The 16,263-nt window shown below is 38.5% G+C and overlaps 2 protein-coding genes across 4 annotated transcripts in view; both read left to right on the top strand.

The window, feature by feature from the left end:
• Positions 1–7,075, top strand: part of LOC146487426 (putative skeletal organic matrix protein 5) — a 34,628-nt gene extending 27,553 nt beyond the window's left edge. Inside the window, exons 1-6 of one of the 2 annotated variants that reach the window (XM_085088118.1) lie at positions 1,865–1,989; positions 3,683–3,733; positions 4,878–4,982; positions 5,076–5,112; positions 6,231–6,357; positions 6,446–7,075. In XM_085088118.1, coding sequence (XP_084944244.1) covers positions 1,914–1,989; positions 3,683–3,733; positions 4,878–4,982; positions 5,076–5,112; positions 6,231–6,357; positions 6,446–6,961 — 912 coding nt within the window. In that variant the 5' untranslated portion in view covers positions 1,865–1,913 and the 3' untranslated portion in view covers positions 6,962–7,075. Of the gene's footprint in view, positions 1–1,864; positions 1,990–3,682; positions 3,734–4,877; positions 4,983–5,075; positions 5,113–6,230; positions 6,358–6,445 lie in introns of those variants that run through there. The other variant, XM_085088101.1, reaches the window with a different exon arrangement.
• Positions 7,076–9,076: 2,001 nt separating this feature from the next.
• On the top strand, positions 9,077–16,263 carry LOC146487425 (uncharacterized). 2 transcript variants are annotated; one of them, XM_085088034.1, is made up of 7 exons: positions 9,077–9,509; positions 10,650–10,956; positions 12,131–12,182; positions 12,606–12,686; positions 12,804–12,837; positions 14,583–14,709; positions 14,853–16,263. In XM_085088034.1, the coding sequence occupies exons 1-7, from the start codon at positions 9,184–9,186 to the stop codon at positions 15,333–15,335; spliced, it is 1,410 nt and encodes a 469-aa protein (XP_084944160.1). In that variant the 5' UTR covers positions 9,077–9,183; the 3' UTR covers positions 15,336–16,263. The 2 variants fall into 2 exon arrangements, with proteins under 2 accessions (XP_084944160.1, XP_084944155.1); XM_085088029.1 differs by having other exon boundaries at positions 9,090–9,505; positions 10,592–10,956.

Raw genomic sequence — 16,263 nt, 5'->3', positions numbered from 1 at the left:
TTAAAGGGAGAGAGTTTTATTGGCATCTTTGTCATTTTAAGATATCCCCTGGATAGCATCATAAACAAAAACAAACAATTCATTGTGTGGAACTCCAATATGAACAACCACACAGAAGCGAATATTTGTAAGCGTTTATCTAGTTGCCGGCCAAACTACCTCGGTTCTATAGAAAAAAAATTCGTAAAGAATGAAATAACAATGAAATAAAGGGATATCTTCATTTTGTCATCACAGCTTTCTTCAAAGAGATGTCTACGTTTCGAATCTCCAAAAGTTGGGTGACTATTTTATCAATTATAGGAGTTTTTTTATAACCTTTATTACTTTGTTAAACAGAAACACATCCCGCATTTCATAATTAAAGGAATAAAACAAGATATTGAATGTCATTCCATAATTTTGTACGGGGAAATGTAGGGGCGCATGCGTGTAAAAAATTTAACAGCGGAAACCCAATTTCCCAAGCAGTCAAGGTCAATTCCCTAAATTTTAGGTCGGAAGAAAATACTCTCGTATACCCAAAAAGAACAACTGGAGTGTGCTCAAACAGAACCAAACAAATTACTGTTGGTTAATTAAATAGCAAACCGAACAAAAAAAACAAAAAAAGGTGTTTTGCAGGCGGTTTTAATTTATTTAAATAAAAGTGCTTTCAGGCAGTTAATATCTCCCCCACAGCGTACCTCCTAGATGGTGTACGACATTGTTGAAATGTTTTTCAAAGGCATCCGTCCGAGGAAATTTCCAACTTGGGCCAGGAAACACCGCAACAAGAATGTCTTCTTAAAGTCGTAATTGATTTGGTAAGTGCAGGGAAAAGTACAATTGATTCAAAGTTGCGTATAAAGTTTACGAAATTCATAACTTGTTCCCCGTTTAAAAGCTCGCAAGTCTTCCATCCCTTATTTTTATTTCTTCTGCCCTTCGGAGATTGCTCAATTACAGCCATTTTAAATTTAGACATCGGGCTGAGTCCAAGGGAAAGGTTATAAAAACACCGAACCATAAGAATCAGTTGATTATTAGTGACATAAAGAAAGTCGGTTATCAATTTGAACAAACACCCACCTTCACAAAATTATTGTCAGTAACTCACAGTTTTGGTGAGTATTGGTTTAAAGGATACGACGAACTAATGTCAATGGAGCTTTAAAGCATTTTGACATCTTGATTTTAAAAACGATAGATTTTGAATTTGGTCATAATTTCAAGTAAAAGATTGCAGATACTAATTAACGAAACATCAAATGGCTTTTAAATGAAAGAAGGGATGTTACGAACCTCTGCCTGGGATCGCCCTATGTAAACCGACACAAAGTGCCTCAAAATTGAGCTATCCATGAATTCTCTGGGGTCAAAAGCAACAGGAGTAGCTGAATTTGCTGGTTAAAATGCCACTTTCGTAACTTGAAATTAAGGACGATTTCCGAAGCTTTGGGAAAAGAAATGACACAACTCACCACAATAAGACTAACTAGACTTAAACACCGATATCAAAATATATGTTTAAAAACAGTAAGTCTGGTGTATTTATTTACGGAATCGAATTTAATTTATGGGACAAATCTTAACTAGCCGTATCCTACTCATGAAATAGGTGTGTGCAACACAATTTAATTGTTCGAAAATCCAGTTTTCGAAAAGTCGAAAGATTATCCGTTTCGATCCCCAAAAAGGCTTTTTGGTGAAATGGCTGAGCGCGATGAAATGGTATTTTTAAGTTGGGTAAAATCTTCAGACAGAAGATAAATGTCTAAAGAATGCGGCTTCATTTTATTTCATTGACTGAGGAACAGAAAAAAAAGTTATCTGTGGACAGAGGTGAAGCTAGTGTCTATATCTCAGAAATTAATAGAAATATTTCATGTCTTCTTTATTCAGACTGGCCTCTTAGTTTTTCACCCTGAACCATGAAGACTGTATTTGTTCTTCTGACACTCCTGATGACGAGTGTGGCTTCAGCCGCGGGAGGCAAATGTTGCAAACGTAAGTGATACCCTTAATTCAACGACACTCGTACAAGATAAATAATAGTGGAAAACGTCCAGGGCAAAAAGTGGAGGCTCATCGGCAAACAAAAGTTCCATGACCAAAGGAAAATATTTTTAACAAGAATGAAGGCCAAGCGAAAACAAATAAAAAGGCATTAGCAGGGACCCTTGGAACTAGATTTTTCAAGTCTTTTCGGCTAAAACTATGAGGCATGTGCAGCAGACATGTTCGAATTAAATAAACATTTATTTGTATTTTAAAAGACGTGTTTCAACGGTTCTACTGACATGTTTAGTTGAAATTAACGCAAAGTTGAATTTATAATGCTACACAGAGGCATTTGTAGCAAGGCATTTGTTTTAAGGGAGGTAGTTAATGGTAGCTGAAGATTGGTTTTTTTCACTTTCCCGCCCTCCTGGACCAAAAAGCTCCTTTAATGCCCTACCTCGAATATTAAATGACCCGACTCAAGAGCAGATTTTCAGCATCAGTTTGAAGTTTTCTTAACGGACATAGATGTATTGGCAATGTCTTTGATAAGTCTTTTGACGCCAAAGAGCTTAAAAAGGGCGAGGCCTTGTCCTTTTATCCTTACAATTTCCACAAACTTTGAAAAACCCAACGTGCGTAGTCAGAAAAAGACAAAAAATAAATAAGGTTCAAATTCCTCACCCCTCTCTCGCGAAGATCACATTCCCCACTTCGCGACGCGGTACATGGTTAATTCGAGGAACATGCCCGGATTGAGGGATTTGGGTGTCGGCTTTGATCTCGTGCAAACAATCGGGTGATGGAATTCTGTTTTCCTGAGATTTCTTTGCAAAGTATTGTACCATTTATTTAGCGTTCAAACTATTTTTGTAGATCTAGAGCCTTGCCAATCTTCTATTCTTTTAGCTTCCCTGTTTCGTGTTTGTACCTGCTGTGTTCTTGTCCTCAGTCGCATTGACATAGTTATAAAGGAAAAGGATCCCTATATAAGCTACTTGTAGCCGTTAGCTTTTGGAGCAACTACCTTAAGCAGAGACGACGACGACGCTGACGAAAACGGACTTAAAAAATTACCTTCGCGTCTTCTTAATAAATTCGCGGTGATTTATACTCTCTCAGTTTGTGCAATGTAGCCGAACTATCGAGGAGCTAACGTCGTAGGGGCGCCTTTAAAGTTCAGAAAGAGAAGGGAAAATTAATCATCATGCGTTTACGTTCTCCATAAAACCTTAAATTTGATCATTTCACGTTGTTGTTTTGCAGAGGACGACAAAGAAATATACCAAAGTGTATAATGCACGTGCAGAGCCAGTGTTTTGCTAATTAAAACTATTGTCTTCTGACGTTCTCGTTGACGTCGTCGTCTCCAGGTCCCTATTGTTTAAGCAAAAAATTCGTAGAAGAAGAGATTTGTTAAACAATTTAACTATAAAACATTGCGATAAAATTGAAAAGTTTAAAACCATCTTGGTTAAAAATTTCACGTCGAAACGTTGTCGCATTTGAAACGTTTAACCAAGATGGTTTTAAACTTTTCAATTTTATCACAATTTTTTTATGTAATATATCAAATACGAGACAGTATTTCATCACATATCAAAAACCAAAAAGAGAGTTGAAAATACGACGCGTAGCGGAGTATTTTTGAAGAACTTCGAGGTTGGATTTTTATCCCATATTGTTTTTATTTTGTCAGGAAACAAGGCTAAAATTGCGGTTTTGGAGAAGAAATTGTCTGAACAGGAAGGTAATTCAAACCTAAGGTGCATTTTGCTTACCTTCGCTGCGTTTTTAATTTAACCCCGCCCTCACAACTTTCTTGAATCCCGCATCCTACCGCTTTGAAATTAGACTGCACCAATCGACCGAACCAGAAAGATGGCGACTGGTACATTTACCCATAATTTTTAGCATACGGGAACCCGAGAAAGGGTCACAAAAATACATAGAAAAGTTCGACACACTTCAATCCTGCATACAGAATGTTACTACTCACAAAAATATGGCTTTTTTGAGTGCCTAGCTGTTCGGTTTGTTTGCTTCGCAAGGCCTTGTGGTAAAATGTATAGACGCCATCTATTCCCGTACGGTGGATTCTTGGCTATGCCGTAACATCACGGCGATTTAATAATAGTAATAATGATAATAATAATAATAATAATAATAAGATGAAGAAGAAGAAGAAGAAGAAGAATGATGATGATGATGATGATACCGTAAATCCCCAAATGATACCCCCTTAGGATAAGCACTCCCCCATGAAGAGCACCCCCTAGAATAAGCTCTCTACTAGGATAAATGCTCCCTTCTCAAGTAGAAGCCTCCCTCCTCTCCCATCTGGGTTTTCATTCTTTCTAATTTATTTCTTTAATTTTTTTTTTTTCGGTGAGTTGTTTAACTCCTAAGACAAAAAAAAAAGGTTGAGTAAAGTGTTTTTCGCGTTCATGATGCATCGTTTCGTACAATCATTCCTAAGTCAGCCTACTTTTACTACTACGTTACATTGCCAAAAAACAGTTTCTTTTCATCCAGGTTGCATCTTAATTACTATTCTCAGGTCCATGTATTCACATTTCCTGCGTACGAACTGTGTCGCTGTGTTACGGTGTCCAACTCCTTTAGTTTTCAACTCTGTTCATAAACCAAACATTCGTTTCTACTCCCCACAGATGCAGCATCACGGTTTCTTTAGAAACTAACCCCCTTAAACATTACATAATTTGGGAAGATCTTGTTTTCTCTTGTTATAAACAAGCAAAATCCGTAGGATTAGGAGACTTAACAAAGGAAAAAAGGTGGTTGGTATTTTGTTTCCTTGTTACCATAAATAACAAACTTTCTGCCCTGTATGTTCTTTGATGTGTTTCTTCTCCCTCATTTTTGGTTTTCAGTGGCTAAACAGATGCTGGAAAGGAAACTGGAAAACCTTATAAGACTGTTCAACGAAACATGCAAACCGCACCATACTACTGCAGCACCGACAACTACAACCCTAGGTATACTGTACTCAGTTTAATTAATTATAATTAGTTTAATTACACTTCGAATTGGATTTACAGGTTTCTTTTTGACTGTGTTCTTCTTTGTAGTTCCCTCGTCGTGCAAGAAACTATACGAAAGAAATCCGTAAGTAGATAGAATTGACCGTTCATTCCCCCCAACTGTACGTACTTCTCAACCCAAGTAGCACCAGACACAGGGTCTGCAAATATTATCAACTTTCGTCCAATGTTAACGCCTATGGCACGTCCTCTTTTCCAAAGAACCATAAAGAAATAGAACCAACTGCCAAGCAATGTGCGTGGTGATGGATCCCACTCCTAAGTTGTTCAAGACGGCCGCCCTTCCTGCAGTTAGTACATTTTTGCAGGCTCTGGCGACCTACGCAGGGCTATATGATATTTTCTTGCGTATACCTGAATTAGCTCAAGCTATCTAGGTTTAGCACTTTAAAATAGGCAACAATTACAAGTGCGCATATCGCTTCTTCGTATCTTTCGTTTTGAAGGACGTACCACGCTTTTACGTTAAGTTTTTTTTTTTTTTAAGTTTAAGCAAAAATCTTCATCAAATTAATATTGAAAAGGGATTTATTGATAAGCAGTAAAGGTCGTCCTTAGAAAACGTTTGGAACGACGACCCCTACGATTGTTGGATCACACTTTCTTTCAGATACGTTCCGTTTCCAGACCTTTTATTGTCCATAATTTCAATAAGTCTAGATTACTTTTCAGTGGGTTAAAAAAGAGCCGTATCCACTGAACAGCGGTGTTTTTGTGTGTGCTTAATCTCTGGAGTAAATAATTCGGGGAGTTCAAGTACACGTACGAAAAACAAGTTTTATAAACAAATGAAAGCCAGTCTGAATCCAGTCAATTATTACCTTAATTACAAGATTCAAAACTTTCCCTTTTCAACTTTGAAGAAGTTTTCTTAAATGTAAAATTGTGTTTTATTAAAACAAAACGAAGGTAATTAATCGGTGCAAGCACTCAAATTGGTGTAAATAGCAGAACAAACGATCTAACCAGAACTCCTCTCGCATTTATGTAGCCGGTGCCAAGCGATGCGCTGGGAAATGCGTACAAGCAAAGTCGGTTAGGATTTAAGTATATGCAAAGTGGTGGGAATTCTTTTTATTCAGTAACAGAGCGTATTGAAGCAAACCCCCTTGTTGAAAACAGCTCTAGTTACTGCTTGACTCTAGATAACTTTTTTTCCGAGTGTGTCTCTTTCTTCAACAGGTCGCTCATGAGTGGTGTGTACAAGCTGCGGTTTGATTCGCAAGAGATTCCTGTTTACTGTCACATGGGAAACTTTGGATGCGGAGATGGAGGGTGGACGCCGGTGATGAAGATTGACGGTACAAAGGTACACCTCCTTCGACTGTTTTACTTCCTCATCACTCGGGTTTTGGTAATGAAAGGGAAATTTTTTTTCTCTCTCTCCTTAATTATAGATGACCTTCCATTACGATTCCCCATTTTGGAGCACCAAAGAAACCTTCAACCTTGCAGGAGGGAAGACTGGATTCGATAGAGAAGAAACCAAGTTACCAACCTACGCTCGCACGGCCTTCTCCAAGATCTGCCTCGGTATGAATGTCGACCAGCAGAACAGGTTTATTGCCGTAAATAAACAGGCCAGTTCATTGTATTCACTGATCGCTGACGGGCAATACCGCGCCACCTCACTGGGTCGCAACACGTGGAAGACACTGGTTGGTTCTCAAGCCTCCTTGCAGCCCTACTGTAACTGGGAAGGGTTTAACCCTGCAGGTCCTAATAATGGTCCAAAAGCAAGAATCGGAATCCTCAGTAACGAGCAAAACGACTGCCATTCCTGTGACTCCAGAATCGGGTTTGGCACTGGCGGACCCCATGACAACTCCAACACGTGTGGAAACGAGGCTCGATTCAGTCCAGATAATGGAGATCGGCACATCAAAGCCATGGGGTATATCTTGGTACAGTGAATGTTAAAACTCACAACAAAAGCCAAGTTAACACCAAGTGTTAGTGTAATAATCGGTTTAGAATACTCGGAATAAGGGATTTTTAAAACGGAGGTTAAATAAACATATGGGTACAACGTCAAAATGGCTTAGTTTCTTCGATGATTTTTTGTTTTTTACCTCATTTTTCGCTGTTGAAAATGCTGCCGGCATTATTCGTGGCCGCTACTTCTTGATGAGGTCATAAAAAAATAAGTCAGTGAAGAGTGAAACCTTGCGCGTTACAGGCCACTATTGTCAGGTCCTTTGAGTAGTTCAATTATATTGTTTGACGAGGGAACCAATGTTGGTATCCTCTAAACTGCAAAGCCAGACATGAATATCTTCCATTTTGCATAAGCAACACTATCTGGCTCGTTGCCAATCGTTTTCTTACCATTTCCATGGCCTCCGCCCCGTTCCTGTCGCTCCAAGCCAGTTAGAGACGCAATCGAACCATGACCTTTCCAGTCTTCTTTTCTTTCTCTCCTTGCGGTACACACCAAATCATCACTTTACCGGTTGACTAGTTGCCATCATCCCTCACGCAATGCAAGCTGATAAATTCCAGCTTTTTTTTTTCACCAATGCCAAATGAGTCCTTTTAAACGCAGCGTTGATCCAGAATGTTTGCATTCGTTCTTCTTGCCGTGCATTGGATGCCTAGTAGTCTTCTATAAATCCACATTTCAGCAGCCTTCTCTCTGCATTCCAAAGTGTCCATTTCTTAGCACGGTAAGTGATCACAAGTTCGACCAGTTTCAGTTTCAAATGCATCCACGGTTTGCTGCGCTCTTTCCAGTTGCCTATACAAACTAAAATCTGAAATGTTTTCCGATGTGTCGTCAGCCGCCTTCATGACTTCGTTTGACTCCTCTACCTTTATCACCATCGTCTTTTTGGTGTCAAACTTGAGAAGTCTTTTCGTCCGTGCACCGTTAACTCATTTCTAATACTAGAAATACGTGACTCGCAAAACCTCGCGAAGCCGGGGCTGGGTGGAAAGCTCTCTTTACTCGTATTGTAACATCAAATGAGGAGATTAAAAGGTTTCTGAACATAGCAACTATTTTGATGAGCATGGTGTTTTCGAGGTTCCACAGGCTAGTTTAATTTGCGGTTGAAAATCTATTTCTGACGAGACGAAATGTACAACGTGCGTGAAGCGCTGTCGTGTTCGATGAATTTATTTCCCAGGGAAAATTATTTTACGGCGGTCACAAAACTTGTGACCGCCGTAATGAATGCAATCTTTCACAAAAAAGATTTCTGGAAGAAAGGGAAAAGATTCTGGAGAGATAGTTCTGTATCCAGTGAATATTGATGAACATTGCAGTTGAAATTTGATCCGGAACGCAAACTTTCCCGATGTATGCAAATTTTGCTCCAGACGACGCCAGACAGTATGACGTCATTCATACTTTGTTTTTCACTGTTGCTAGGCAACAGTGCGGACACCTTCAACGAAATATATAAACATACATATATATAAATATATTTTTCGCTCGAATTCACGCGGCTTAGCTCCGCTCGGGCCGCCTCGGCCTCGCTTCGCGAGGAATCATTGTACGATGACCTGTCCATCACTTTATCTTTCTTTTATTTGGGAGGTATCCTCGATGGGGCTAATCTCTGGCACCTCTTTTTCATATGGTTGATATTTGTTATTGATTGCGTTTGAAACTCCCTCTCCTTCAAATAGAAAATTGGTTGCAATCAGATCATTCAAATATATGCTCATTAGAAAAAGCAACAGGGAAAATGCAACTAGGGGCAGGTGACGGCTTAAATCAAATCATTTTTTTTTTTTTTTCAGTATAATTTCGTTGTTTATTTTTTTTTTTTTTATATAAAAACAACAAATTTTCTTCTTTGGATGTATTACATCACTTGCAAAAGATTGTTGAAATCGAAATTAACGACGCCTTTTGTTTTCGAAGCTAAAAATATTCACAGATCGGCGAGATACAGATGAAATGATTCATTTGATCCAAAATAGATATGATTTTTACCTGGATTTACATTGGGCAGCACTCAGCACTCACGTGACGAATTCACCCAATTTTACTGGCTCACTAACTAATGACTAATTAATGACTTTGGAAATTACAGCTTATACTTCCTTCAAAAGTACCACAGTTTAAACGCCCCATATCATCTTAGACAACGAGCAACTGAAATTCGCCAACACCCACAAGATACTGATGACCTCTCAGAAAGAAAATCGTTCAGTCAACGAAACTGTCGTTGACAAAAAGTGTTCTGAAAAGTACACTGCCTTAGAGAATCAGAAAACCAAGAATGATTTAGCTCAAGGAGGAGTCTGCCAAAAAAATTCTGTGGGTTCCAACAATTCTAAAGCTGGCTATGAAACATTGTATGAATCATTGGCAAACAACAAAACCCAACAAGGAAAGTCCGTATTCCGTGGAATGATGTATGTCATGAGCTTTCTTCTTGTGCTAGTCTTCCTGACAGCTGTGGCTAGCCTGGCCTTGAGTTTGGCTCAATTTAACATGTCACCAGGTATGTTTCCTCCGGTGTACAATGTATGTAGGCCATGTTGCACTCGAAGAAAGTGAAATGAAATTATAAAGTGTCATGGCATGAGTGCAGCTGTGAATGGTAAAATCCTATAAAAAATTTAATGACCTTTTGAACATCCCAGAATGGGAATAGAGATGGTGAAAATTTTATGAACTTTAGCTTACGGCACAAGTCGGACTCACAACTTCTGGATCAGGTAGCAACTGACTCACAACATTACATTTTCTAATTTTTATTTCACTTTCAATGACTACACATGTTGTGTACACTAGTATATCTCACTGATTACCAGGATTTTCTAACTGACCTCGAAACTCAGGCGATTAGGTCGTGAGTTGGCATCTCGGCGGGGTTACAGTGTTTTTTTACATCCCAGTGTCCTTTCTAGTACTGTAAACTGGGGATCATTTTAAAGGATTTCACACTCTCATAACACTACCTCTATCATTTCATTATTTCATGGTCTTTGGGATTTTCTTCCAAATTTTGCTCGAATGAGATGCGTTCCTCAGTTCTCAAAATCTCAACCTCGCTTACATGTATACTTCATAATGTAGTTCTATATAAATGGCTCTGGTTGCCATATGCTGCTCTATTAACGAAAAATGTTGCCCAGAGCGTTTTCTCTTCCTTAGTTCGCATGTACATCCAAACGAATAACTTCACATTCCCTTCAGTAAGGTTTTGCATAACCAACAGTCACAACAGCTCAGTTTCATTAGTCAGGGTAGTGGTATGGAGGGATGAAACTTTCTTCGAAATTGTTTGAGAGCTTGCGTCTATCCCTTGATTTCAACCCACTTCTCTCATTTTCAACCTGTCAGGGGCCTTCGATATGTGAAGTATGAGTTTTAGAAAGTTGTTCATCTAAGAAAGAAATTGTATACGCATACTAGACAAGGAATGACAACAATAATTATTATTCTTAGTTCTACCGATCGGTAGAACTAAGAATAATAATTAGCGTTGTCATTCCTTGTCTAGTATACGTAAACAATTGTTTTTCGTGGGATAGCTTTTTGTTCCATTTAGATAGAGTTAAAAGATGTAAACATTCCATTGTAGGTGGTGGATCAGAGGAAGGGATTAAACCATTGCACTCTGCGGAGATGAAAGCAAAAAGTCCAGAGACGAAAGATGTGAAAATCGCTACTCTTCCGCGTCCCTGGAAGGAACCCGGGAAGCAAGGAGGAGAAGTGAACGTAAACGTCATCCTGAGTGAACTCAAATTGGAGCAAAAGCAAGCAATGACCAAGCTGACTACACTGATGAAAGTGCACTCGGAAGAGATGAAGGTGGAAAATTCACAATTAAAAGACGCGCTGAATATTACTCGTCTGCAGTTGGAGAAGCTCAAGGAACGAGTTGAAGAAATGAAACGGAACGAGGTCAAACAAAATAAGAACGCAATGGACAACCTGACTATACTGGTAAGACTGGAATGACATGTTAACGGGTCAAATACGGTATTGCTAAATTCTATTTGGTGAAGCGAAACTTGCGATGGATTATTCGTTAACTTTAGGTTACTCTCAAGCGACGTTAAGTAGTTCATGCATCATTCGTGTTTAATGTGACCTTTCGGGCGTTCTTTCATTTAATTTGAGTGAAATGTTTGATACCAAACTGAACAAGATGGCAAGAAAAGTAGTAAAGATTTATTGCTGACGCAAGCATAGCTTCCTTTCATGCAGAGAAACTAAAAACACACAGAAAATGGTCCATTTTTGAGAAAAATTCATGCGAACAAGAATCCGAATAATTTCAAACAACCCAACTGAGTCTGCTTCGGTCTCTCCAGGCTCTTTTCCCGTCTTCTGAGGCCGGGGTTGGGGTTGGCCCCTCAAAAACTTCGCATTTATAAAAGGCATGACAATGAGACTGGAGGATGGATGGTACGTACAAAGATGTTTCATTTGAGCTTCGAAAAGGACGTTATGACGTTTAGGTCAAAATTTCAAATTGGCGGCCATCTTGGATCCATCATCTTTCTTGATTTCCCCCAAACCTCACAAAACCACCAAAATTGAACCAGTAGTGATCAAAATGAAAGGAAAAACACAAAAATGATATAACAACATGAAATTTACTGTAAGCAAGTTAAATTTCATATATTAAAAACAGGAATCCTTCGATTTCTTAAAAATCAGCCTGTCAAAAATTGGTTGTTACTTTGGTAACATCAATTTAAGTGAGCCCTAACCTATCTTACCCCCAACACCTCCAACCCTATCAAATTGTTTATAGGTATTTTTGAGACATTCACGAAGTTTCGCGCCTTTTTAATTTACAAATGTAAAAAATATGTTTTAAAGTTGACGGAGATAGAATCATCCCGGTCTAAATTTGTTTTATTGTTTTTAACTTTTATAACCCTAGTTAGGTAGATAGATAGCTGGTTGATAATGATAATTAAGAAGCTGATGGAAAAACCGTTTATAAATAAAGTTATCCTATCCTATCCTATCCTATCCTATCCTAAGTGCTATACAAATATAACCCACCTTACCAACACCCTCACCCCCCAACCAAACCTTAATTCCCTCTTTCAACAAGGCTAGTACTATAACTGTTTAAACAGGTAAGCATCTATTCCTATTCAAGGTCGGTAACAAAACTGGACCTCCAAGAAGCTCAGGCAAGGACTGGTTGAAAGGTGAGCGATGGCTTGCAGTTTAATAAGATGATAAGATCAGTGAAAAGTCATTAAACAAAGCTGGAGAAAAAAGGGGATTGCTTTCTTTTTAAAAAAATTATTCATTAATTGTATAATGCAACTCCAGCGATTTGATTGGCTTAGCAGCCATGGTATATGAGCCATTACTATGTCCGAGAAATAGCGACCATTAATTGTCTTCTGATTGTTCTTGCAAAACGAAACCAGCAAGATCTAGCAATATTTCTTGATTATTTTCAATAAGCCAATTATTCCACTCGCGATTGTTAGATATGAGATGATTATTGCCAGCGAGGTGCTTATCTATCATCTCATATCCAACGCGCGCTCGTGGGATAATTGTTGAATATTTTCCAATGCCCTGTTAATGGCTCTCTCTTTCTCTCCACTGCTTACTTTCAGTGGCCATAAAGAATTTGGCAAACAAGCTGGAAAACCTTGCTGTACTGGTCAACGAAACTTGCCCTCGCCGCCCACCTCCAGGTAAAACGACTCCTACCCTGTTTGCGTTTTTCAATCTCTGCATTTCAAATTTGTATGTACTTACCCACTTACAACCCTTACTTACTTCCTTGCCTTATCTTTGTTGTTTCTTTACAGCCTCTTCTTGCAAGGAACTGTACAAAAGAAATCCGTAAGTTGGGGCAGTTAATATCATTTGCAAGAAGTAACAATTACAGAGCATACTCGTCACTAAGAGCTCTTCTCATTCAATCTAAAGGACGATGAAAGCTTTTACGGTTGTGTCATAAATCCTTTTGCAATTTCGATGAAAAATATATTAATATTCAAAACGAATTCATGGATAAGTGCTTAACCGGCTAGCATTAACGGGCTAGTTGGTTTACAAATCAGTATGACTTTTTCGGTGTTATGGATTGCCCCAGCTAACCAGCTATTCGTCAAACAGTCTGACAAACGCAAATGAAAAACCATTCAGAAGAGGGCTTTGAGAGCGATATACCGTGAAAAATACAGCATATAAGAAAAGATAGTCTTTACAAATGGTTTACCAACACTTTGTTATCGTAAGAGACAGGTATATTTATGTTAAAAAACAGAAGAAGACGAAGAAAAATTCAAAGCTCATCAGACTTAAGTTCGCGCAGGACCTATAACATCGCGGCTTTCTGACAAATGACCAATAACATCTCGACTTCGTTGACCAATCAGGTTAACAACCAGAGACATGCATACCACCTACTGACGTTTCACAATTCACTTGACTCTGAAGATGACTTCCGGTCAGGTTGTCGAAACGTCAGTCAAAGTCACCCCAAACATTCCTTCTCAGGACTACACCCAACTGGATGATCATAATTTACGTACTTATGACGTGACGCCTGGGTTCAAACCATTTACAGTATTAATGAATTCATAAGACAGATTTCTGAGCAAGTTGTTTTCTTCTGAATCTTCAAATCTCGGAAGTTTGAACTTCGTTTCTCCGGTTAGAACAGGAGCACCCAACGAGAACGTTTAACCAAAATACTTAAAATGTTGTTTCTTTTGTTCCTAGATCATTTTGTGTCCTTCCAAAATCATATTGTGTAATTTAATACCATTATATCTGTTCGGATGATTTAACTTAACTGACAATATATGTTGTAGAACGTTTTAGGAAACGGAATCCTATATTCGAAAATACTAGCTGTTGTTGGCGTTACGAAACGGCACTAAAGCTTACCTTTTTTCGCACTTTTGACGACATATCTTCTTCTCCGAAAATGAAAGGAATTAGTTTCCAGTGTTACGAAATTTTGAACTGACATTTTGCCGAAGAATGTTTTGGATATTCTTTACAACTAAATCCGAATCTGAGGCGATTAAAGCCTTCCGAGCAGATATCCACCGAAATGAACCTTTCCATGACCCTGTATACGGACGAAGCAATGCTAAATCTTTATATAGTCATTATTACCGTTATTATTAAACCCTCTGCATTCAGTCAAAAAAAACTATTAGCTATGGAATGATCCAATTTGCTATTAACTCTACAGCACATTTTTCAGGCACTTCAAAACAAGAAAAAGAACGATATTGTTAAGAGATAAGTGGCTAAGTTCATTAATACCTTGTTTTCAGTATTGTGTCATTATGCCAAAACCCAAGTTATCAATCTGGGCAATCACATTAATTACCGTAAATAGTGAAATGAACCGACTCGAACTCAAGGCAAACATATGTAAACGGCGCTGAGTACTGGAAAACGCTGATACGAGTCAAGATTAGATTACGTTTTCCTTTAAATCGTTTACCCAGTGTGGTAGACTTATTTTTAGCAATAGCAGAGCGTTCTTATACAAGGTTTAATTGAAACTGAATAATTCTAACAATTTTACTTAGGACCCGAGTCCAATGTAGACTCCTTTTTTACAGGTCTCTTAAGAGTGGTGTGTACAAGCTGCTGTTTGGTTCAAAAGAGATTCCTGTTTACTGTCACATGAGAGTGTTTGGATGTGGTGATGGAGGGTGGACGCCGGCCATGAAGATTGATGGTTCAAAGGTATAATTCATTTTAGTTTGCTCTTATATCGTTTATGTTTCGGTTTCTGTTAATGTTGTTGTTGTTGTTGTTGTTATTGTTGTTGTTTGTAATTGCCATTTTTTGCCTGATAAAAAGGGAGATTTTTCTGTCTTAAATTTTAGAAAACCTTCCATAACAATTCCCGCTTTTGGAGCAACAAAACAGCCTTCAACCTTGCAGGAGGAAAAACTGGGTTTGATAACGAAGAAACGAAATTGCCGACCTACTGGATAACGCCCTTCTCCAAGATCTGTCTCGGTATGAAGATCGACCAGAAGGACAACTTTGTTTCAGTTGACAAGGAGGCTTGCTCCCTGTACTCACTGATTGCTGATGGGCAATACCGTGCCACTTCGCTGGGTCGCGACACGTGGAAGTCACTGATTGAGCCGGCAGCCTCATTGCAGTCCAACTGTAGCAAGGAAGGGTTCAATGCTGTGGCGTCCCGTAATATTAGCGCCAGAATCGGTATCGTTGGAAGCGAAAAAAACGGCTGCAGTTTTCCTGGTTCCAGAATCGGGTTTGGTACTAGCGGATACCGTGCTAACAGCAACACCTGTGGTGCGAGGGACATAAAGGCCATGGGATACATCTTGGTGCAATAAAACTAGAACTTTCAGCAAAATTCTACTTCAAAGTAACAGTGGCCTTAAAGCAAGAAACAAACTGTTCAAATTTGTAATAAGAGGTCAAAGTCATGAATTTTTGTTAGGCTTAGTAAAACTAAAACGTCTTGGTAACAGGGTACAAGAAATTGCTTTTTATTAGAATAATTAGTAAAACTGAGATTAAGTAATGAAAGACGGGAAAGACTCGAATTGTTTGATGTGTTGTTGTTGTTGTTATATATCTAATACTTAGATAAAAGCACAACTCAAGTTCAACATGAGTTAAAAGATACGAAAACAACGCGTACAACCAGTGGATAATAAGGATATGACACAGCCAGTCTAATAACTGTAGGGATTGTAGAGAGATTTGAGAGTTTTAGAATTACGCGTACGGCAAGCGAAAAACGGCAGAAATGACCACGTGAACATGTTTATCTTATATTTGCCGTTCGCTGTTCAATTTCTTAGTAAAATTCAGTAGTTGTGTGTCAGCATCAAAGGTCAGAATTATTTTAATACTATTTTCTTCTAAGTAATCATTTTTTCAAGACAACAAATGCGATGTTAATATCACCTTTGCCGTAAACGTGTTTCTTAATAGAGAGATTTAGAATCAGGTTTACGGCAAACGTCAGATTCGCGTTTATGTTTTCTTGAAAAAACAAAATGGGTACACGGACGAGAATAGTACAAGATAATTATGGCCTTTGATGCAAACGCAATACTGCTGAATTTTACTAAGAAACTGAAAACAGCGAGAGACAGACAGGATGAACACGGCCAAGTGGTCATTTCCTGTTTCTGCTGTTTCCGTAAACGAAATTTAAATATGTCTAAAAATATATCATAAGCAATAAGCCAAACTAGTTGTTATTTTTGTTCACCAAGTCACAATAAAACAACTGCAGTAAAATAATTACAA

Source organism: Pavona decussata, unplaced genomic scaffold (genome assembly GCF_977016875.1).
Source record: "Pavona decussata unplaced genomic scaffold, jaPavDecu1.1 SCAFFOLD_16, whole genome shotgun sequence".
NCBI classification, from domain to species: Eukaryota; Metazoa; Cnidaria; class Anthozoa; order Scleractinia; family Agariciidae; genus Pavona; species Pavona decussata.
The sequence above is the reverse complement of the archived record's forward strand: the minus strand, read 5'-3'. Positions and strand labels throughout refer to the sequence as shown.

Coding starts and splice junctions, on each gene's coding strand:
- LOC146487425 (XM_085088029.1), top strand. CDS start 9,184: ATGACCTCTCAGAAAGAAAATCGTTCAGTCAACGAAACTGTCGTTGAC. Junction 10,957..12,130: donor TGGACAACCTGACTATACTG/GTAAGACTGGAA, acceptor TTCCTATTCAAG/GTCGGTAACAAAACTGGACC. Junction 12,687..12,803: donor CCCTCGCCGCCCACCTCCAG/GTAAAACGACTC, acceptor GTTTCTTTACAG/CCTCTTCTTGCAAGGAACTG.